Source organism: Anser brachyrhynchus (genome assembly GCF_964034855.1).
Source record: "Anser brachyrhynchus genome assembly, chromosome: 23".
NCBI classification, from domain to species: domain Eukaryota; kingdom Metazoa; phylum Chordata; class Aves; order Anseriformes; family Anatidae; genus Anser; species Anser brachyrhynchus.
Genome location: NC_137716.1, coordinates 2,971,921 through 2,994,173, shown reverse-complemented (window position 1 = coordinate 2,994,173; position 22,253 = coordinate 2,971,921). Strand labels below are relative to the sequence as shown.

The 22,253-nt window shown below is 61.8% G+C and overlaps 3 protein-coding genes across 12 annotated transcripts; all 3 read right to left on the bottom strand.

Annotated features, from left to right (window-relative positions):
* Positions 1–181: 181 nt before the first annotated feature.
* On the bottom strand, positions 182–3,862 carry DIRAS1 (DIRAS family GTPase 1). Its single transcript, XM_080565885.1, has 2 exons — positions 3,575–3,862; positions 182–1,811 (listed from the first exon to the last, which is right to left on the bottom strand). The coding sequence occupies exon 2, from the start codon at positions 1,785–1,787 to the stop codon at positions 1,191–1,193; it is 597 nt and encodes a 198-aa protein (XP_080422011.1). The 5' UTR covers positions 1,788–1,811; positions 3,575–3,862; the 3' UTR covers positions 182–1,190.
* Positions 3,863–5,229: 1,367 nt separating this feature from the next.
* SLC39A3 (solute carrier family 39 member 3) lies at positions 5,230–12,103 on the bottom strand. 8 transcript variants are annotated; one of them, XM_080565876.1, is made up of 6 exons: positions 12,036–12,088; positions 10,977–11,058; positions 10,305–10,660; positions 9,671–9,723; positions 8,705–8,972; positions 5,230–8,095 (listed from the first exon to the last, which is right to left on the bottom strand). In XM_080565876.1, exons 5-6 carry the CDS (start codon positions 8,909–8,911, stop codon positions 7,361–7,363), a joined length of 942 nt encoding a protein of 313 aa, XP_080422002.1. In that variant the 5' UTR covers positions 8,912–8,972; positions 9,671–9,723; positions 10,305–10,660; positions 10,977–11,058; positions 12,036–12,088; the 3' UTR covers positions 5,230–7,360. The 8 variants fall into 8 exon arrangements, with proteins under 8 accessions (XP_080422002.1, XP_080422003.1, XP_080422001.1 ...); XM_080565877.1 differs by having other exon boundaries at positions 10,593–10,660; XM_080565875.1 differs by having other exon boundaries at positions 9,067–10,660.
* Positions 12,104–13,011: 908 nt separating this feature from the next.
* On the bottom strand, positions 13,012–22,124 carry SGTA (small glutamine rich tetratricopeptide repeat co-chaperone alpha). 3 transcript variants are annotated; one of them, XM_080565882.1, is made up of 12 exons: positions 21,998–22,124; positions 21,537–21,673; positions 19,987–20,090; positions 19,691–19,775; positions 18,973–19,072; positions 17,762–17,866; positions 17,435–17,573; positions 16,494–16,556; positions 16,030–16,067; positions 15,089–15,178; positions 14,724–14,847; positions 13,012–14,400 (listed from the first exon to the last, which is right to left on the bottom strand). In XM_080565882.1, the coding sequence occupies exons 2-11, from the start codon at positions 21,634–21,636 to the stop codon at positions 14,733–14,735; spliced, it is 939 nt and encodes a 312-aa protein (XP_080422008.1). In that variant the 5' UTR covers positions 21,637–21,673; positions 21,998–22,124; the 3' UTR covers positions 13,012–14,400; positions 14,724–14,732. The 3 variants fall into 3 exon arrangements, with proteins under 3 accessions (XP_080422008.1, XP_080422010.1, XP_080422009.1); XM_080565884.1 differs by having other exon boundaries at positions 13,012–14,230; XM_080565883.1 differs by lacking the exon at positions 21,998–22,124 and adding an exon at positions 21,874–21,975.
* Positions 22,125–22,253: the final 129 nt, after the last annotated feature.

Below are 22,253 nucleotides of genomic sequence, written 5' to 3'. Positions count from 1 at the left end.
ACGCGGGTGCGCACGGCGAGCGCTCGTGCACGCACGCACCTGCACAGGCACACGCACGCACACACGTGCACGCACACACGCACGCATTGCACACCCCCTTATCTCCCCTTTTCCCCCCCCCGGGGCTCACCGCAGGGCCTGAACCCCCCGGTCCGGCCGCTCCGCGGGGACGCGGGAGCGTTTCTCATCTCTTTATTGAAGGAAGACTATTTCTAGAATAAAGGCTACATCGTCACGTCACCTCGTCCCTTGGTCGGTCGGGTCGTGTTGTAAAACGCTGGGGGAGCGGGGAGCGGGCGCAGCACTGGGGGGGGTGGGGGGGGCCGCCCCGCTCTTGGCACCCCCGCGGCGTGGGGGCTGCACGGCCCCGGGGCAGGGGGAGCGGGGCCGGAGCGAGGGGCGAACCCCGCAGGGACGGGGGGGGGCTGCTGGCGGCGCGGGGGCCCCGCTCCGGCCGGGGGGGAACAAGCTGGGGCTCCGTGGGGTGCTGGGGATGGGGGGGGGGGCTGCAGGAGAGGGGGGGATCCCCGACCGCATGACGGCCGGTGGGGGTGCTGGGGGGGGGGGCTCTGCATCCGAGCTCACCAGGATTGTGCTGGGTCAGGACCTCGGTCGGACCCGATGCTTTGTGCTTGGGCTGGCGGCTCCGGGCTGCGGGGGGCAGGGGGGGGCTGGCGCTGGGGATGGGGCTGGGGGCTCTGCGGGCAGCGGGGTGCAGCTGGGGGGGCTCCTGCCCAGGGAAGAGCACAGCAAGGGGCACGGGGAGAGCCCGGGAGTGGTGTGACTGTCACCTGGGGGGTGACACCGCCACCCCTGCCTTGCACCGTCCTGCTCATGCACGGGGACCGAGGTGGGCTGGGGGGGCCGGGACCTGGTCCGTGGCCCCGGGCTCTGCTCCCGGCGGGGTCCCCACGCACCGCCCCCCTCCCCATGTGCCGGTGTCCGGTTGTGCTGCGGTGTGCGGACGCGTGCCCGGCCTCGTGTCCCCGTCCATGTCCCCACGGGTCCATGGCCCAGCCCCGCCGTCGCCCCCCAGACCTGGGGCCGCCAACCCGCCGCAGCCTCCCCGCACGGCCACGGCGAGCGCGGGGAGGGCGAGGGGACGGCCCCGCTGCGACGCCGATGTCCGGCCGTGGGGGGGGGGAGGGAGGGGAGACCGGGGGGGGGGGCGCGCGGGCCAGTCCGGGGCTCTACATGACGCTGCACTTCCCCTTGATTTTGTCTGTCCTCTTCTGCTTGCTGGAGCGCTTGCCGTCGATGGTGAGGCTGACGTTCCTCCTCTTCTCCAGGTTCAGCAGCTCCTGGAAGAGCTCCTTGACGTTGTAGTTCATCTTGGCCGAGGTCTCCATGAAGGCGCACTTCCACTCCTTGGCCACGGCCTCCCCCTCTCTGCTCTCCACCTCCCGCTGGGTCTCGTCGCACTTGTTGCCCACCAGCATGATGGGGATGCTCTCCACGCTGCCCTTGATCTGCACGATCTGCTGGTAGATGGGCTTCAGCTCCTCCAGGGACTGCTTGCTGGTGATGGAGAAGACCAGGATGAAGGCATGGCCCTTGGAGATGGACAGGCGCTGCATGGCCGGGAACTGGTGGCTGCCCGTGGTGTCGGTGATCTGCAGGGTGCAGACGCTCTTGTCGCAGCTGATCACCTGGCGGTAGGTGTCCTCGATGGTGGGGATGTAGGTGTCCCGGAACGTCCCCTTCACGAAGCGCAGCACCAGCGAGCTCTTGCCCACGCCGCCGGCGCCGAACACCACCACCCGGTAGTCGTTGCTCTGCTCCGGCATCTTGCCCCGGAGAAGCTGCCGCCGCTGCAAGGAGAGGGCAGAGGCGCGCGTCACGGTGCCAGCGGGGGCTTCGGGACGGAAACCCCCTGCGCCAGCCTGGGGGAGCAATAGGGACCCCCCAGCCCCGCAGCCCCTTGCGATCCCCCCGCTCTGAAGGTGCTGACATCCCGGATACAGCGGGGGGGGTCCCAGGACCCCCCCAGTGCCGAGCCTCCCCCTGCCCTTGGGACGCCCTTGCCGGGCAGCGGGGCGGGATGGCGCTGGCCCGCCCGCCCGGGGTGCAGCAGCTCTCGCTATTTTTACCAGCCCCCCCGTGCCGCGGCCATATGGCCGAGCCGCGGCCACCGGCGCAGCAGCTGCGGCCGAGGCTGCCAGAGGGGGGGGGTCACGGCGGGCACCCCCGGCAGCGGGAGCAGCGCCGTGGGGCAGCCCCCGGCCCAGCGAGGAGCCAGCGGCGCCCGCAGCCCCTCCGGCTCTGCCACGGCGCCGGATCTGCTGCGTAAGGAGGTGCCATTTCACGCACAGCCCTCGGCGCCTGCTGCGCTGCCCCGTGCCGTCGCTCCGCTCCGCTCCCAGCCCGGGGACAGAGCGGGGCTGCAGGCACCAGGGGACGGTGACACACGGCCACGGGTGACACACGGCCACGGGCTCGTGGCCTGCCAGGTCCCCACGAGATGTCCCCGCGCGTGCAGGAGCATCTTGGCTCCCCAGGCAGAGCGTGATGGTTTGGAGACGTTAAGGCTGCCGTGGGGCTGCGTTCCCAAAGGAGCCATCCCAAAGGCACTCGGAGGGATGGGAACGGGCACCTGAGCAGGGCACCAGGGCACGGTTTGGGTTTGGATGGCTGGGTTTGGGGTCAGGTCTGTCCTGCTCCCATGGGTGCCCCAGCTCCCTTGGCCCCGCGTGCATCCAGGGGACCCCGCAGGCCCCCGGTGCCCCAGCACGTCCCCAGGCACCCGGGCGCGCACGTGGCTGGGGCAGGAGCCCATCGCCGTGGCCTTGGCACCGAGGAGCCCGTCCCGCTTTGGGTCCTGCAGCACGGGGCAGGAAAATGCCCCCGTGGGTCCGGAGGCGTCGTGGGCACGCGGACACGGAGCAGAGGCCGTGGCTGAGCCGGTGCCTGGGGACGCCAGACCTTGGACCTGCCGGTCCCACCTGCCCGCGGCGCGGCCAAAGGTGCCCCCGGCCCCACTGCCACGGCGTGGGGCACTGGGGGGGCAGGATGGGGCCTCTGCAGCACCCAGGGGTGCTCCTGGGCCCCGTGGCATTGCCTGGCCCCCCCATCAGCCCCTCGCTCTGTGAAAACCCCTGCTCCTGGGCATGGGGCCTGATCCTGCCGGGGCTCTGCACCCCCAGCACCCCCACGCATCCTCCAGCTCAGCGCCCCCCCAGCGCTGGGGGAGACAAACAGCGGATGTGGGGCCGGGGATGAGGGTGGAGGGAGGGAGAGGGGCAGGATGGGGAGGGAGGAGAGGGACGGGGATGGAGAGAGGGGGAGAGGGGGTGGAGGAGAGGGGGAAAGGGGATGGAGGAGAGGGACGGGGAGGGAGGAGAGGGACGGGGATGGAGGAGAGGGGGACGGGGATGGAGGAGCAGCAGCAGGAGGATGCTGGAGGGGCAGGATGGGGCTGGAGGATGGGGACAGGGACGGGGACAGGGGCAGGGGCGGGTCCGGGTCCCCGCCCCGCTCCCGGCCGTGCCCTGCCCTTGCCGGGAGCCCCCCCCGCCCGCCCCCCGGCCCCGTTCCCGGTCCCCCCGCGGGGCGCATTGCGGTGCCGCCGCCTCACCGTGTCCTGCCCGGGATCCGCCCTTGGCTGCGGGCTGCGCGGCGGCCTCAGCGCATGGCCCGGCCCGGCCCGGCGCGGTCCCGGCGCGGCGGCTCCGGTCCGCCCGGCTCGGCTCGGTTCGGCTCGGTACGGCCCGGCCCGGCCCGGCCCGGTCCGGCGGGGCTGGGAGCGGTGCGGCGGGGCCGGAGGGGCTTTGCACGGCTCGGCTCGGTTCGGCTCGGTTCAGCACGGCTCGGCACGGCTCGGTGCGGTGCGGTGCGGTGCGGTGCGGCCGCCGCAGAGCCGATCCCGCCCCGCCGCCGGCCCCGCCCGCCGCGCCCGCCCCGCCGGACCCCCGCGCTCAGCCCCGAGCAGAGCGGGACCGGGACCGGGACCGGGACGGGGACGGGGACGGGGACAGGGGGACGGGGACGGGGACAGGGGGACAGCTGGGGATGGGGACGCACCGACAGGGATGGGACAGACGGACAGGGACACACGGACAGGGGTGGGGACAGATGGACAGGGATGGGGACAGGGACGGACGGACAGCTGGGGATGGGGACAGACGGACAGGGATGGGACACACGGATGGGGATGGGGACAGATGGACAGGGACGGGGACAGGGACGGACGGACAGCTGGGGATGGGGACAGACCGACAGGGATGGGACACACGGACAGGGATGGGACACAGACAGCGATGGGGACAGGGACAGACGGACAGGGATGGAGACAGATGGACAGGGACAGGGATGGGACACACGGACACAGGTGGGAACAGACGGACACAGGGATGGACACGGACACACCTGACCCGCAGCAGACGGACACACAGACAGGGACACACCGCCGCAGGGACACCTGTACGGGGACGGGGACCCACGGCAGGGGACAGGGGGACACCCGGGTGGGGACAGGGGGCTCTCGAAGCCCCCAAGGCCGTGGGCAGCGGGGCCGGGCTCTGGGGCCAGCGTCCCCCCGCTGCCCCCGGACACACCAGCACCGGGGGCTCCGTCACCGGCCCCAGGGCTCCCGCGTGCCCCCGGGGTCTGCAGGCCCCGCGTGGGGCCGGGGGCAGCGGCGCTGGCGGGGGGCTGCCGGGTGGCACGGCCGGGGCCTCGTGACTCCCGCTCCCTGACGAGCGGCAGCAATTAAAATCCGCAGCTGCTATTAATAGCTGCCGGCGGAGCAGCGGGGCCACGGCACCCAGCGACACGCACCCCACCGTGAAACCCCCCCCCAGGCAGGGGGACACCGGCCTCGTCCCGGGGGGGCCGGCAGCCGCAGCCCCTTGTCCCCGACGAGCCGCCCCGCAGCGTTATGAGCTGGCCGGGTACTACTCGTTAGAGGAAATGAATGAGTTTCCTTGATCATTTTAGCTGCGGCTCCTCCTCCGTTCATTCACTCCCCAGCTCCCCGCGATGCCTTTACGCAACGGGGGCTCTGCTGGCTGCTGCGGGGCGGCCGCGCACGCGCGGCTGCAAAGGGACGAGGCTGCGGGGATGGGGAAGGGGGCTGCACGGGGGGGCTGCACGGGGGGGCTGCTGCCCTTCCCCGCTCCCCCCAGGAGCTCGGGCACATCCCTGGGCTGGGGCAGGGGCATCCAGGTCTGATCCGGGCACCCAGAGATGGCGGCGAGGTGGGGGGCTGTAAATAAACACGCGGCACCGACGTGGAGAGGGTCTGGGTGTTTATTGGGAGCAGCACATCAGGTTTCTTCCTCCTCCAAAGGCAGGAGCCGACTGTCAGTGACAGGCAAAGCCCCCCCTGGTGCCAGGGACCCCCCCCAGCCGCGTGGCCCCCGGCCAGGCTGCTCCCTGCTCCCACACCCCATCGGGACAAAAAAAAGGTGGAAAACCGGGGATCCAGCGCGTCCCCCCCCCCCCACTGCCCACAGCCGCCCCACCTGCCATGGGGGGCAGCGGTGATGCTCTGTGAGACCCCCCCGCCCCCCCAGCTGGGGGAAGGACCCCTACAAATAGAGCCAGTAGCTGCGAAAACAAAACGGCACGGGAGATGGAGGCAGAAAAAAAGGATCCAGCACCCCCCCTGCCCGGGACGAGCGGCGGTCGGTGAGCAGCAGAAAGCAGCAGGCCCCGGGCTGCTGGGGGAGGTGAAATAACACACACAGGTTCACCACGTCGAGGCAAATTACATTCTCGTCAGGCCCTGCTAATTTGTGTCATCGGAGGCCCAAAATAACCCTCCCTCCCCCCTACCCCCCCCCATCTTCCCGCTCCAGGTTTTTCAAAGCAAGATTAATTGACTTTGGTACGTGGCAGCAATTAAAACGCCGCGCACCAGGCCCTGTCGGATGATCCCCATCAGCTTCCATATGCTGCGGCGGTGCCAACCGCTGCTCCAAGATGCCGTTTCACAGCCTCCCCGCTCCTCCTCGCTTGCAGCAGGGGCTGCGCCGCGGCTCGGCCGGCTCCACGTCGTTATAATTCCATCAGCGCCTGCAGAAGCTCTGCTCTGCCTGGGGGAGCTGCGGCAGGAGCGATGGCCACGTCTAATTAAAATGCATCCCCTGCGAGGAGGAGCAGCGTGGCCGAGGGGGGGGAGCGGAGGGGGCGCGCTCCTGCCGCCAGCCTCTGATCCGAGCTCCCGAACACGAGGGATCGCCGCAGGATCCAGGCACGCCGAGCTCCCCCGGGGACGCGCCTCGGAGGCGCAGCGAGCTCGGCTTGTGCGCAGTCAGATGGCGGCTGCCTTAATCAGCCCTGCGGCTCACGAACCCCGGGGGGGGGGGGGAGAGATTTCTCCTCTTTTTCCTTTGAAAACCCCGACAGAACGCCCCGCACAGCCGCCGCCACGCGGCTCGCGCGTCGCCCCGGCGCGGGAGCCCGCTGCCAGCCGGGGCTGGGGCCGGGGAGCAGCCCTGCGGCTGCGCCTGGTGGAGGCCGCTCGACCCATTTCACTGCAGACGATCCGAACGCGAGCGCTTGCCCTGAAATATTAACGCTGGAAATTGCTGCCGCCCGTTTCTTAGGCGCTAATGGATCCCGGGCTTCAGGTACGGACGCGAGAGCTCTCCAGCGATGCGTTAACGCGGCTGCAGGTTTCCTTCAGGGAGCGCGCAACGCACGGATGAGGCGAGGAGAAGGAAGCACGGGACGGGGCACGGCCCAGCCTCGTTTCTGCCGTTAATCACTCCGAGAAAGAAAAGCTCCCGGAGCCATTTGCGGGTTAAAATGGAAGCTCGGCTCAGCGGGAGCTGTGGCAACGGTCACACCGAGCAGCCCCAGAAGGGATGTTATTTTTGGCAGCTATTACAACCAGGTTTTGCTCAAAACCAAGCTAGCAAAAGCAGCTTAGTGCAGCTGTGCGAGCCGCGACCCCACCTGCCTCCGACTTTATTTCGGTTACGGTTTCTCACCTCCTCAGAGCCTGGGTGTGAAGGAAGCCGAGGCTCGGCCGGAGTTTTTGCGAGGGGCGTGAGGGGAGGGAGGAAGGGGGCCGGCTGTGCAGATCAACAGGAAACGACGTGCCTGACGAGCTCTGGGAAGGCAGCCTCAGAACCAGCCTCGCAGTGTTTGTTTCCAGTGATCTCTGCACAGGCTGCTGCACCCGCAGAGCCGAGGGGCAGGGACGGCGCCTCGTGACACTCCTCGTTTTCCTCTCCCTCCGGGCGCAGAGGAGAAAATCCTCCTCCTCCTCCGGGTCAGCGCCGAAACACCTCCTGGGCTGGGATGTTTCACGTGGCTGCCGAGCTCCAGCGTCCCCCCTTGGCTGACGGCGGGCTCGTCTCGGGGCCGGCCGCAGGGGGCAGGAGGTGAGGTTGGCTCCCCGCCGCTCCCGTCCTCACCACTTGAAGAAGACCAGCCCCGCCAGCGCGGCGTAGCCCAGCACCAGGGAGAGGACCTTCAGCAGCCGATCGTTCTTCTCCTCCAGCTCCTTGGCCAGGACCTCAAAGAAGGTGATGAAGAGGAAAGTTCCCCCCGCGACGCCTTGCAGGAGCAGCGAGGCGATGTTGCTGGCGGCGCTCTGGGCGCTCTCGATCCCCATCCCGATGCTGATGCCCAGGGGGATCATCAGGCTCACCGTCACGGCCACCTTCGCCGCGTCCTTCATGGGCAGCGAGGCCTTGGCCATGCTGACGCCCAGCGCCACCGCCACCAGCGTCTCGTGGACGACGACGCCCAGGAACAAGCCCAGGACTTTGCCGCCTTCCTCCTGCAAGCCCAGGGCCAGTCCCTCGAAGATGGAGTGCGTGCACAAGGCAAAGACCAGGCCGACCAGCCGCAAGGGGCTGGAGCGGGAGAGCTCCTGGACGTTCAGGCCGTGGGAGTGCTGGCCGTGCTCGCTGTACAGCGTGCGCCCGCGGGACGAGGCTATGAAGGGGCTCTCGTATTCTGAGTCGCTCCCGACATCCGAACCGGCGTTGAAGGTCTCCAGGTCTATGAAGGAGGGCTTTTCCTTCTGGAAGGTCAAGACGAGCTGCTCCACAAAGACCGTGATGAAGAAGCCGACCATCATGATGGTCTCAGCCACAGGGTAGTCCGAGGTCACGTTCCCCTGCTTAAGAACTTCATCCAGCTAGGACAAAGCACACAGCCCGCGGTGAATCGATCGCCTTTGGCTCTCTACAGGCACCCAGGGAGCCCTTGGGAAGCTCTCACAGTTTCCTACAAAGCCCCTTCCGGGAAGAAAGTGTCTGACGGTAGATACGAGGGGGGAAAATCTGGGCTCCGTAACAATGAACAATGAAATATTCCTGTTGTGTGCCCACAGTGACACTAAACTCATCGGTGATGCCTTAATACCCTTGCATGCAGGCCTCAACGTAAGAAAGGGGGAAGCTATTTGCCCTCTAGCAGGGGGTCGGTGGCTCTCTGAAAGTGTTTCAAACGCTGGCTCAAGGGCAGGACTTTGAGCCTAGCCCCAGAGGTGATGCTCAGCCTCCTCCTGCATCACAAAAGCTTTCCAAGCAGACTCAGGGGGAGCTGAAGGGGAGGCGGGGGCTGCAATCCCTGACCTGAAACACCGGAGGTTTCTGAGGGAGCTTAACGGGTCCCTCTGGCTGGGGATGGCCCCTACACCTCCTCTCGCCCAGGGGCAGGGTTCTGGCAGCCCAGGCTGCTGCTGCTCCCTCACACAGGGTGGCACAGGCTCCCTACAGCTCCCCGGAGGCCCGCGAGCAGTTACCTTTCCTCTCACGGCCGGCAGCAAGGCGTTGAAGCAGGTGGCCAGGAAGACCCCTCCTCCGAAGGAATTGCAGAGGGCGATGACCTTCTTGGAGCGATGAGCCTTCTCGTAATCCGCCTCGATTATCTTGACGGGGAGGAGGGAGCCGGTCAGCATGAGGACGCAGATGCCCAGCAGACACAGCACTTTGGCGACCACGATCTTCATTGTGCTGCCTGGGCGGGCACCGGCAGGCAAACGGCGAGGGAGAGGGGCTCCTGGAGCAGAGCTGTGGGCAGGAGGGAAACGAGAGATTGCCCCGCGTCGGTATTTGTTGTGGAGAAGGGCACCTCGCGTACCAAACCGCGTGCCAGCCTCCCTACCTTAACTCTCCCCCCTCACGCCCCAGAGGCAGTGGGTGGAGAGATCAGGAGGCACAAAGCTCTCAAGCCGTGGGGCAAAGGAACAGGCAGGGAAGAGAATTTAACTGCAGCAAACAGTGACTTGAAAATCTTGCAAGAATTGTACCGACTGCACAGAACTGGCACAGCCTCGGTCTCTTTGCAAACACCTACACGGCACCAGGCACAAACCGCTGGATCTTGCCTTAAATCCACCCGAGCCCAGCCACAGGACCGAGGCTTTGATGTTAACCACGAGAAATGAACGTGGGCTCGAGCTGGCGGCTCTCAGTTTCACTGAGAAGTGAAATTAAAGGTCTCCCTTCAAACGTGAGGAGCAGATTCAGTCCTGAGCCACCACCGCCCTCTTGCCGGGGTGGGTCGCTGCCTCCGCGGGTGGCTGTTTGCTCTGTACCAGGAGCCAGAGGAATTTTTGGTTACCGGTCGATAGGCAGCTCTCCAAAGGGAAAACCTTTGGAGAAACCCGCTGCGGGGGTTTCTACTGTCCACAGGGCGTGACAAAAGAGAGGCAGATGGTGAGAAAAACGCAAGGTCTGAGCTGCCTAGGTCATGGCAACTGACTCACTCAGAAACGCGTTTTCCTCCAGGTTGCGTGCAGCAGCAGTTAAGCGAGTTTTCCTAGAGCCATTTAAAAAAATAATACCAGAATTAGCTCTATTTTTAAAGGCATGAGCGGGTCTCTCTGCTGATGCAGGGACGAGCAGACGGCACCGCCAGCACCGGGGCTGAACGCGCGGGTTGAGAGCGGTGGCACCCGCAGAGGGCCTTGCGCCTCGCCGAGGGTGCCAGATGGCCCCGAGCGCTGACGAGGTGCCACAGCTAACGAACCGCCAGGGAACATCTCCAGCCACGCTGACGCTCGCCCCGATGGCGGTGGACCAGGTGAGTTAATTGGATACCCGGCCACTGGAGCAGCAAATTAACTCGGATACAAAAGATTCCTGAGGCCCGAGTCTCCCTCGAGGGCTGACAGCTTTCATCACTATCAGCGGTTCTGTGCAGCGGGCTGCGTAAACGGGGATTTGATCGCAAGGGACGTCGGGGCTGAGTGGCCCCACGCCTGCTGAGGGAGTTTAAGGAGCTGAAGGCCTCTTTCTGAGTTTGCTGTCGGAGCAGGAGCGAACAGAGAGGTCACGGCAGCCTGTCCGGCTGCGGCAGGCTCGGATCTCAGCTGGGCGTCCGCGCAAAGCGACGCTCACCAGCAGAAAACCCAGCTCGGGTGGCGCCGATCGACTCGCTCCCCGCTGAACCCGGCAGACGAGCCGGGTCTGAACAAGCCCCGAGCCTGAAATCGTGGCGCAGGCTGACAGGGCTCGCGCAGCAGGCAGCCCACGCGCTGCGGCTGTGGCTGGCACTGCCGCTGACGAGCGGGGTCCCTCGGGGATGTCGGCCCCGGGCCTGTCGGCGCGGCGCCGACACGGCTGATGAGCGGCGCTGCCCTCGGAAATCACGCCGCGGCTGCAGCAGCAACAGAACAAGGGGGTCACCTCGCACGGCGACGGCGTGGCAGGGCGTTAGGGTAATCCTCTCAAGGGAAATCCCTCCAAAACGGCACCTGGTGGGGTCACAAAGCAGAAGTGAGGTCGCCTGGTATGTGAGGTGGGCACACGGCTCCCCAGAGAGGGACACCTGGAGACGGAGAGGGACACCTGGAGACGTCACTGGAGGAAAAAACCTGCTTTTCTCCACAATTCCCACCTCATCTGGAGGAAGCCTGGCTCAGAAGCTCAGTAAACCCTTAGCTTTTTCCTTTTTTTTCCCCTAGCCCAGCGAAGCCCCCAGCAAAGCGTAAAGCCTCGAGCTCCTCTGGTGCCCCGCGACCTCCGGAGGAAAGCAGCTTAGTGACAAGCGGAGCCGAGCACCGGCAATACCTCGCGCTTCTCCCGGGCTGCTCTCCCTGGCGGCTCCACGTGCAGAAGTCGGTGCCTCTAACGCCCGGACGGCCTCAGCAGCCTGAAAATTGTGTAAAAGAGAATTAACTCAGCGCTGCTTGGCTCACCGCCCCACCCCGAAACGCTCGAGCGGTGAGAAACGCTACGTGAAGGGGGGAGCCTCTGTGGAAAAAAAAACAAAGATTTCCTTAGGTGTGAGCCCGAAAACCTCAGCTGGGTGCCCCTGCTGGCATGGGACCGGGCCTGGATCCCCCCAGAAGCCCACCCTGAGCCCCCCCCAGCCCGCTGAGACCACGCAGGGGACGCTGGAGGGGGGGTTTCGGGGAGGGGGGGTTTCGGGGAGGGGGCCTTGTCCCAGGACACGGGCACGGGCTGCTGAGACGCCCCAAAGGAGCGCGGCCGTGGGAGGAGCGTGTCCAGACCCCAAAACCCTACCGCAGCTCCCTGCCCCCCGCAGTTACCTCAGGAACAGCCCCCAGTTATCCCAGTTACCTCAATAACAGCCCCCAGTTACCGCAGTGACAGACCCCTGACCGTCCCAGTTACCCCAGAATCACCCCCCAGCCCCCAGTAACCCCCCCAGTTACCCCAGTGACACACCCCTGACCAACCCAGTAACCCCACTTACCCACCCACCAGCCCCAGTTGCCCCAGTTAACCCCTCCTGACCGTTCCATTTGTCCCAGTTACCCCTCCTCGACCGCCCCAGTTCCCCCAGTAACAGCCCCTGCTCCCTAGTTACCCCACTCTACCGTCCCAGTTACCCCAGTTCCCCTCCCGTCTGCCCCAGTTACCCCAGTGATGGACCCCGGGCCCCTAGTTCCGCCCCCAACCGCCCCAGTTCCCCCCCCAACTGCCCCAGTTCCCCCCCCAACCGCCCCAGTTCCCCACCCCTGACCGCCCCAGTTCCCCCAGTGACAGACCCCTGGCCCCCAGTTCCCCCCCCAACAGCCCCGCCTCCCGCCGTTACCCCGGCAACTGCCCCCCCCCGCCCGCTCCCCGTTGCCCCGGCAACGGCCCCGGCGCCCCCCCACTCACGCGCCGGCTCCCGCTCGCGCCCCGTCCAGGCGGCCCCCGCACAACGCCCGCCCCCGCTCGCGTCCGCCGCCCTCCTATTGGCTGCGGCGGGGCAGCGCGGCTGCTCATTGGCCGCGGGGGCCGCCCGTCAGCCCGCCCACGCCCTGAGGCGGGCACGCTGCCAGCGCCCCCGGGTGCGCCGCGGAACGGAGCCCGGCTGGAAACGGGGACCGCGACGGAGCGTTCCGGGGCAGCGCCGGGCCCGCAGCGCTGTCCGGGGCGGCCGGTGCTGACGGGGCCGGGCCTGCACCAGGACCGGCACCGGGACCGGCACCGGGGAGGCCTCGGCTTCCAGCAGGGCTTGGGCCGGTTTTGATTAAAGAACCGCAGAAATCCCTTCATTAAAGCATGGTGCTAAATGCAGGGCCCAGGAGGCTGCAGGGTGAGGGGAAAATGGGTCTAAAAAATAAAAAAACAGCTTTTTGGGATCCTAATAGCAGCTTTTTTACACAGAGGTGTAAAAAAAACATCAAGAGAGGTGAGGGAAGAGAGCTATGGGCACAACGGAGCGAGCAGCGTAAGGAGCAGGGGGGGGAGCAGCCCTGAGGAGATACGAAAAGAAGGGGAAAAAACCATCCTGGTTTCATTATTTTGGACCATTCACAAATTTTTTTCTTTCCACCCTGTCCTATGGTCCTAAAGCTTCTCCTTTTGCTTGGTCCCAACTCTCAGTTCGCACTTAAAAGGAAGAGGGGGCAGCTGGGGAAAGAAGCGGCTCATCTCCGCTGTGCTGCATCAATACAGCGCGGTGTTTCAGCAGGAAAGGAACAAAAAAGCCCGGACGAGGCGGATAAAACACACCCAGGTGGTGCCTCACAGCCGCCAGGACACCGAGGAGGCTCTGACCCCACACAGAAACCTCCGCAGGCAGCAGCCTTGCAAATGGGCCCAGCCCCAGGTCTTGCTTCGCTCACGGGGTCAAGAGGGATCGCAAAGCAAGTGTCCAAATATTTTATTCTTCACAAGTTACATTAACCACGTATTTATGGAGCATTTACAAATCATCCTTTTCTTGATATTAGTCGTCAGATACACCTGCTCATCCATACCACCGGGTCTCCTGAAGGGGCCTTTTCCACCTCACGCTCGCCCGCCTCCCAGCCAGATGCTTCCTGAGGCCAGGAACACGCCTTCCCCACCACAACCGAGTGACCAACCCTAAAAACAGTCCTGAGGTCGACACAAAAACCCCCAGCCTCAACTACTGACTCCTAGGGGAACTTGCCAGAGCCTCCCGCTTGCCCTGGGAAGGACAACGGGGAGGTCCCGAGGGCGGAAGGCTGCGGGTCGCTCCATCAGCCCCCGGAGCCATTCCCTTCGTCCCACCCGCGACCCGCGGGGGCAGAATCGCTCTTTGCCAGGCCCCCGCGTTGAAACCGTGCTGTCCCAGGAGCGTTTTTTATTCCTTCTGCTCTCTACTCACGCGCCCTCTATTCCTACCATCAGCACAGTCGACCAGGTTGATTACTTACATGCATAAACGACAAATTAAAAAGCAGAAGAGAAACCTTTGAAACACCAAAAACATCATATCTTTCTTACTGTCCACCCGACTAGTTCACAGATCGGATCATTCCGACAACATAGCCATAATTACTAAACACTAGACAAGTTTTGCCAGGCCTGGGGAGGAACCCCCAGAAGTGTGTCTGGAAACGCTCGCTCTAAGTAGTCCCAACCCCCCCCCCCGCCCCCCGACACATTTACGCTAACCTTGGGAGAGGCGATGGCCAAACCCCACCTATTAACAGCCCTGGCGATGCTGCTGCGGACCCGAATGAGAAACGCAGCGAATCTAATCAACAGAAACCCTGCTCCTGGAGACCCCGAGATCCAGGGATCTCCAGAGCGTTCGAACGCTGCCAGCTCGTGACTGGCACGAAGGTGACGGGGGGCAGGACGGGGCGGGCCTGGAACACTTCTTTGAAGTGGCACGTGGGCAGGAGAGTGAAGACATCCTGTAGTGAAGAGTGCATCGTTCTTCAAAAACGGGTTAAAAAATTCCCATGTAGCAAAGAACATAGAAATGTAACAGTGTAGGTAATTTTCCGAGTCTCTTTAGAAAGGCTGTTGATGCTGGTTTGTGTTCAGCTCGCTGGGTCTTCCAGAAGAAAAAAACTAATGGAAAGGCTGAGGGGGAGGAGCAGGGACGAAGACTAGGGAAAGAAAGCGTGAATCTGTCTTTAACATGCAGGTCATATAAAGTATTCTGTTTTTTTTTTTTTCGTTTTTTTTTCCCCCTCTTGGACACTTCCGACTCAAGAAATGGCAACACGCACATGGCTTCCAGTTTTTAAAGCAAAGAACATAGTTCCCACGGACTGCGCTGCAGAGACAGGGAGACAAGACATTCGCAAATTCAATTTTTGGGAAAAATAAAGCGTCCCTTTAACGACCGTGAACGCTAGGTAACGAAACTCATTTGCCAGTCACACAACGCGCGAGGGGAGCTCTTATCGCTCCCCAGGGCTGAGCCTTGTGCCTCTGAGGCACGGCACCAGCAGTACCGACACAGAGAACCCAGTCTATACAGAGGGGAGGGGAGAGACACCAAACTGTTAATTTAGGCATGAAATTTCGCAGCAAAATACTGAAATCCTCCCCGCTAAGCCGGCCACGGTACGGCGGCACTCCTGGCTGCAACCTCACCTGGAACGCTCATTCCTGCTGATCTTCGTTACTGGCACTTGGAGTTCGACTCCTGATCTGGCTTCGTAGCTGCTCTATTAGCTCGGGGTTCTGCTGCTGCATCTGCTGCGCAAACTGCTGGCCCCTGCAGGAGAACAAGCAGCGGTTGTGTCGGCGCTCTCACACGCTGACACGGCCTGCTGCGAGGAAATTCTTCACGGCTGACTGTCAAAACCCGGCTCCAACAGGCAGCTCGCGTTACCAAGGGGCAGGGCTTCACCCAGCGTTTAAACTTTCCCCAGCTGTTAACTTAAGCTTTCACTTTTGGTCAGAAAACCTGAAATCCGTTTATTAATTCACTGGGAACGACCCAGCTCCCTACTCACGCTTGTATGAGGCTGGCGAGATCGTTCGTGGAGGGGCTGGTGCCTGCTGCTCCCATGGGGTTATGGCCACCAGAAATCATCCCAGACATGCTGTGGGAACAAGAGTCATCGCTCAGAAAACGACACAAAACACAGGAATTGGTTGTTTTACACAAGGAAGGGAACGTCAGCCTAACGGGAACACAGATTATGGAGTTATCTGTGAGGGAATCTTCTGCAACAACTCTTCATTCATTAACTGCAGAAGAGCAACCGTAACATTAAACTGCACAATACACAGAAATATTTCTAACAGTGTCAGCTGCTGTATCCCCAGATACTCCCCCCTCTTTCTGCAAGCCCTGTGCTATGTCTGATTAAAACACCGCCCTTCCTCACCCAGGGTAATTTGCTTGCTCTGAACCTCAGCTGGCAACAGCGGCGGAAGGAGCAGAAGAACCGAATGGAAGTGGCAGCAGACATGCAGCCCTTTAAGCAGGTGGCCTCTAACAGTAACCAAAGGACGATCTCGTGGAGGTCTCTGACTCACTGACTGCCTGTGCTCTGAAAGCACGGTCAGGTGAGGCAGGAGCCGTACTAATTTTATGGATTTGTATTGTCGAAGCAGCTGACAAACATTGTGAATTGATCCTCATGGCTCTGCAGCACAAAGGATGGAAATATTCTCCTCCTAACCGAGTCGGAGATGCGAAATCCTGTCCCCAGACCACGTAAATACCGAGCCAAACTGACTCCAACTTCCCAAAGGCAATGCCAGTGCCTCGATCTATCCTTCCTCCCTTTGAGGCTCCTCTTCAACGAGGCCAGAGCTCTCCAAACACGTGTTAGCCTAGGGGAGCAGGCTGCCCCGAGGCTGCCCTCCACGCTTCTGGTACCCGCTCCCTCCCCCCAGAGCTTCAAACGAGCGTCTCAGAGGAAACAGAAGACGGGATCAAACTTACAGCTGTTGTACTTGTGGGTTGTTCATTAGGTTAGATGCCTATTTAAAGAGGGGGAAAAAAAAAGGACACCCTATTTAGTCAGAAATGCCTGGGTAAATATGCAGATGTTGTGCCATTCAACTAGGAACAAAGTGAAGACAGAAATACTTGGAAAGAGATCAATAGGACGAAAATAGCAAAGAGAAGCACAGCACCACGCACACGACAAGGCTGGTAATGCAGAGCAGGCGCCCTTTCCACAGCCAGCATATGAAGCCCGTGAGTAAGTCACTGGCTCTTTATTTGACTTCAGTGAAAAATACAAGCACGGCTTCCTCGCAGCGACACCAAAGCGAAGAAATGGAACGAAAACAAATCTGCTACCGAGACACAGGAACTCCCCAAGCCGTGTACTGACACATCTCACCCTGACCACAGAACTGCACAGCCCAGACACAGCCTGGCTGTGACCTGTCCAGATTTACCATGCTCATGAAGCCAGGGTTGTTCAGCAAGCCAGCTAAATCAAATCCTCCGGGACCTCCGGTCTGTAAGAAGAAAGACACCACACACAGGTGATGACATCCTCTCGCCTTCTGATGCGACAAACAGCACGGTGAAACGAACGTTACTGCAGTTCTTCAGCGTTACCAGCATCTGGTCCTTAAACCACAACTAAGGTCGGAGCCTGGGGGCGAGGCTCGCTAAGGGAGGCGGGGGACACGTGCTGGTGGCAGCAGTAACGGCACCGCGTGATTCACCGAGCACCCCTCTCAGCAGCTGAGGCATGCCAGTGCTGGACTGCTCGACCCCATCACGCCTGCCGAGTCAAACACATCCACTCGGTCACCTTTGGGCTGGAGGAGTCTTTAGAAGACTGAAAGCCCCTTCAAAACGGAGAATTAACACACGGTCCTGAGCACGTCAGCAGGGCAGTTACTGGCTTTGGGACTAGAAAACCGCCAGGATTCTTTTCATATTAAAAAAAAAAAACAAAACAAAAAAAAACACTTGTGGAAGGAAAAAAAAAGAAAAAAACTAAAAAGCCCTTTTGGTATTGCTAACAGGTCACTAGAAAAAAAATATCTGGATTTTAGGAGCAGTGACTTTAATTAAGAAAGGTGCTTAAGGCAAAAAATGCTGTTTGCGAACGCTCCTTCTAATCAGTCTCATTTCCCAGCTCTCTCAAATAAGCCCAAGGTGACTGCGCTCGAGCAGAGCAGTTACTCTCTCTGGATTTCAGTGGAAATGTTCACGGCAGCGCTCATTAACCATCTCCCCTCCGCCTGCGTGCAAGATTTGTATTCTAAACACAACCCAGATCATCAAGCCTCTGCCAGACAGCGCCTGCTAGCACTTACAGTAGCATAATGAAGAAATCTTCTAATCTTACCCACATACAGCAAGCGCTAGCCTCAGAACTTACCGGACTTGGAGTCTCCTTCATCTTCTGTTCGGCTATTTTAAGGTTTGATTTGTATGTGTCGTTGTCTGGATCGAGCTCTAGGGCTTTTTTGTAGTAAACAACAGCTTCTGTGTGTTTATTTAAACTGGAGAGGGCCAAGCTGTCGAAGTGGAAATAGAAGAAAAAGTTACAGAGGCAGATGAGCACTCGCAGACCTCCTCCACCCCCAGCCGAGGCGAAGCCCTAGGTGTTTTTGCACGGCACTCCGGGGCAGAGCACCGCCGATGGTATCGGTGCCACCGGGCACTTTGAGATTAGAATTCGGGCACCAGAAGCTCCCTTACTTACCCCATCCTGCCATACGCCTTGCTGTAGTTTGGATCGATGCCTATGGCTCGTTCACAGTCTCGGACTGCTCCAGCATAATTTCCTAACTTACTGTACGCAGCAGCTCTGGAGAGAATGGAGAAAGATGTGCAGAAAACACTTATCAGCCCGACTACGCTGATCAAGGTCACCCCTGCTCCCTCTCTGTGGTGTCCCGCTGCAAAGGCAAAGTCAAGTGTAAACTTGACATCAATCCAGGCCGTACCTACGTGAGCAGGGTGCTATCCAAACACCCGGCTTCGTGCTCTGCTCCTACTGCAAATAAATCCGGGCTTTCTCCTCCTCACGGGCTCTCCAAGAGGAGGGAGGCAGGGAAGTTTTTCTCTCGCTAGCTCGCACCATTCCCTCAGCTTCCCTTATGCCTCCATTTCTTAGCCACAACGACCGCTTCATCCATTTTCTGACAATCTCCACATAAAGTTTCAAAATCAGTTCTCCTCTCACCAAGCCTCAGTCTTACACCTCTTACTGGCACCAGGACACCCGCCCAGCACCCCGCTGGATGACCCTCAGGCAGCTAAAACGAGCTCCCAAGAAGCAGCTCACCGCCTCGCTGGCACGCGTGCACACGAGTTATCATGCAGCCAGCTGCAGGCCTGTGCTCACGATAAGCAGGTAACTGAAACCTTGGCTCCCTGTTCTGCTCAAGCAGATAACTAAATCAAACCCTGACTCAAAGCCATTTTAATTCGATTGTTTTTCCACCAGTTTTCACGTACTTCTGCTTAGAACACCACTGGAAATCAGGAAGGTCACCTGCATGCCTATTTTGCACACATGTAACTCTCGACACGTATAAAATTCTCAAAACCAAGCCTTCAACTCGTCTCACTTCACTCTTTTGTTTATTATCGACCCAGCCTCTCAAACCTGGGCCCTTTATCTTCCTTAAGGAGTTAATTGTGTGAAAGCAGACCGTATTTCTTGGCATCCTTGTATCTCCTCGAATGCCTGACAGTTTGTTTCCACACCCACATCCTATCTAGAGATGCCAGGGCACAGAGCTGGCAAGAGGCACGGGGAAGTGTGTCACTGAGCTCGGAAAGAAAAAATAATCTAAAAGAGCAAGGAACAGAACAAGCAGAAGGTGGGATTTCGACCAAGCAAGAGTCCTAGGTGAGAAGTAAGGACCAAAACCACAGGCGCACAGGGCTGGAGACAGAGATCCGTACCTGTTGCAGAAGTACACAGCATTGGATGGATTCAGCTCAATCGCTTTTCCATAGAAAGACACAGCAGCTTCAAAGTTTTCTGCCTTCATTTGTTCGTTTCCTAAAGAGGTGGAGAAAAGGCTCGTCAGCAAGTTAAAACCGGGGGCCAACAAAAGCAACAGGCCTGGATCTCCGTCCTGGTTGAGAAAACGGAACGAGAGAGAAGCCAGGAGCTTGCACCTCCTGCTGATCAAACTGCACGCGAGCGTGAGGCAGGGGATCTGCGTCCTGCACCGCCCTTTCAGAAGGGATCCTGCAAGCTCCTCTGCGCTTCTTCAGCTGCTCTCCCACCTAAGAGGCCTCCCCAGAGCTACACGTGCCCCGAGAAGCGCTGCGGTGCAGCGGCTCAGAGAGAGCTCTCCGCTGCGCTTCGCTATTCACGCTCTCCTGCGTGGCACAGAAAAGGCAACACGCGGAGACCTCGGCAGGAAAGGCGCCGTGTTCCACGCAGCGCCGGCCTGTCGGCACGCGAAAGAAACCGCTGACCCAGCTGTCTGCCCCGGTTCTGCGGCAGCTGAGTTACACCAAACCCACACACGCGTGGAGGAACGAGCAGGAACAAAGGCTCGATCCCCTCTGCTTGCTTCCCGTTCCGCACGGTCCCGTGGTGCAGAGCGAATGAAGCCTTCCTCCCCTTCCTCGTTTACACCTCGTTACGCCCAGCTCTAGAGGCGGCTACCTTCAGTCTTGAGTCTTTCGGCTTCGGCTATGTCATCTTCAGAGGGGGTGACGGGCTCCGAGTTCGTTCTGGCGTGCTCAGGCTCCTTACAAGGAAAGGGAGAGCGCTGTGCCGAGATGAGGACTCCCACGGAGCAGAACCCAGCCTCCCCCTCCCCGAGCACCGGGCTCGTCAAGCCCAAACCATTTCCCTCCCACGCGCCTCCGAGGGGGCAGCAGCACCGCGGGAATCAAGCGGAGCTCATCGCTCGGGCTGCCTGAACTGAAAGTCAGCGCGCGTTTCGGGTATCTGCTCACCTTTCCTACAGCAGCTTCAAATATTTCAGGAAGAGTCTGGGACACGGCTAGGTCTTGGTCGTCCAGGGAGACCCCAAAAGCTGTCTCCAGGCACTGGATCGCCACTGGACAGGAAGAATCGGGTCATTAGCTCTCCCCATTCTGCCTGTGTAGCCCTCTTCCACAGCACCTGAATTCCTTACAGTTGAAAATACCAGAAAAAAAAAAAAAAGAAAAAGAAAAACCCACAACCCACATATTTCCACACCCCAGACTGAGACCCGAATCCTCAGATTCTCTGCAGCACTTTTTGAGCTCGTGGCGCTGCAGCTCACCGTCACCTAGCGCAGCTGGATGAAGGTTTGCTTTTACCACGACCTCAGCTTGCCCCAGCTCAGCTCTGTGCCTGGCCCGAACTCAGAAGCAATCTGCAGCGGGACTAAAAGCTGAGCAGGGACCGACTGAGCCACGCTGCTCCTCCGCATCGAGTCTGGCACCAGAAGGCAGCTCCAGCCTCCTGCTCTGCTCTCACGCCCTGACCACGGGGGGCTCAGCACCTTCACAGGCCTTCTGCAGAGCTGTCGGAACGGGTGCTCCAGCTGGAGCAGGCCTGCCACGCGCCGTGGTGCTGTGCCACGCGCCGTGGTGCTGTGCCCAAACCCTGGAGCTGGGCAAACTTCGGCAGGAAGCTCCTAGAAGGCATCGGCCACAACTCCCATCCCCTCAGCACCTTCAGAGGAGGTGCTGGGGTGGAAGTTGGCAGAGCCAGGGCTTCGCTAGCACTCCCGAAGCTGCCCCCACCTCCTGCCCCACAGGAACCCGCTCCCAGCCCGGACAGGGGAATCCAGCAGCGGAGCGGAGCCCGGTGCCACAGAACTCTTGGGCCATACTTTTCGGTCTGAGAGCACCAGGAATAAACCCCTGCCAGCCAACGGCCCTGTCTCTGTCCCGGCCTCGCCCAGGAACATGCCCACCGCTTTCTGCGGACGTGCCCGTGCTCTGTGTGTGCCAGGGGGGGTGAACATAAAGGCCAAAGACTAAAGCACAAGCTCCTTAAGGAGATCTTTTAGGATCTGTGCGCTCTCGTTACCAGTGGAAGAAGCCCTCTGAGAAATACCTGCGTAAGTTCTCCTGGTCGGGCTGGGGAAAAGCATTTTGACAGCAGAACTGGAAGGCGCTCTGCGAGTACAAGATGCCCCCTTACAGCCCCAGAGTTCTTATTTTGCACCATGCTGTGAGACTCCTGACCCCTCCTCACTTAAAATAAAACTTTTTAGGTCTCAAACCCGGGCTCAGGGAAGCTTTTGATCCCAGGCGCGTTCCTTCCTCAGGCTAATCCTCTTTTGCAGGAGGCGACCAGAGATCAGACAAGGAAGCAGCACCCCCAGTGCCCCGGATACGTCTCCGAGAGGAAAAACCCCTTCCAAACCCGGAGCAAGCCGGGATGCTCGGGAGAGGACGAGGCAGGGGGCGGTGACCGAGCGCCCGGGGGCAGCCACCGAGCCCCCCGACTTCCCCAGGTGCCAGCCCCGGGCGGGGGCCGCGGGCACCCCCCTTTGCCCCCCACCGACCTTCCAGGCTCTCCTGCGCGTCGGGGCTCAGCCCCCCGCTCCGCAGCTGCTCGTGCAGGAACCGGACGATGGCGTAGGCCAGGCGCTTCTGCTCCGCCATCCCGGGGGGCGCTCGGTGCCTCCTCGCGGCTCTCACCCTGCGGGGAACGGAGCTGCGTGACCGGGCGGTGGGGCCGGGGCCGGGGCCGGGGCCGGGGCCGGGGCCGGGGCCGCCCCCCCCCCCCTCCCGGGCCCAGGCCGCGGCCGGTAACGGGAGGCGAAGGCAGCGCTACCGGCACGGCCACCGCCCCCCTCCCACCCCGGGGCGGCCTAAAAGGACCGGGCAGCGGGCCCGCACCGGTCCCGGAGCCCGCTGGAGGCCCAGGCCGGGGCCTCCCCGCCCCGTAGCGGCCTGGCTGCGGGCCCAATGCCGGGCCCGGTGCCGGTAGCGGAGGCCCCGGCCCCGCCCCGCCCCCACTCACCGGCCCCGCGCCGCTCGCCTCGGCCAGGGCGGGCGCAGCACTGCGCATGCGCCGCCACCGCCCCCTCCCGCCCGCCCGCCAGCACGGAGGGCGCTGCGCGTGCGCGGTGCGCGGAGCTGCTGGGACGGGCTGGAGGCCGGAAGTGGGGGCGCCGCTCTTTCCCTGCTGGTTGACCATAGAGACGCGGGGGGGGGGGGGGGGTGCTGTCGCCATGGGAACGGGCGGGCGGCCTCACCGGGCCGAGGCCTCTCTGCTG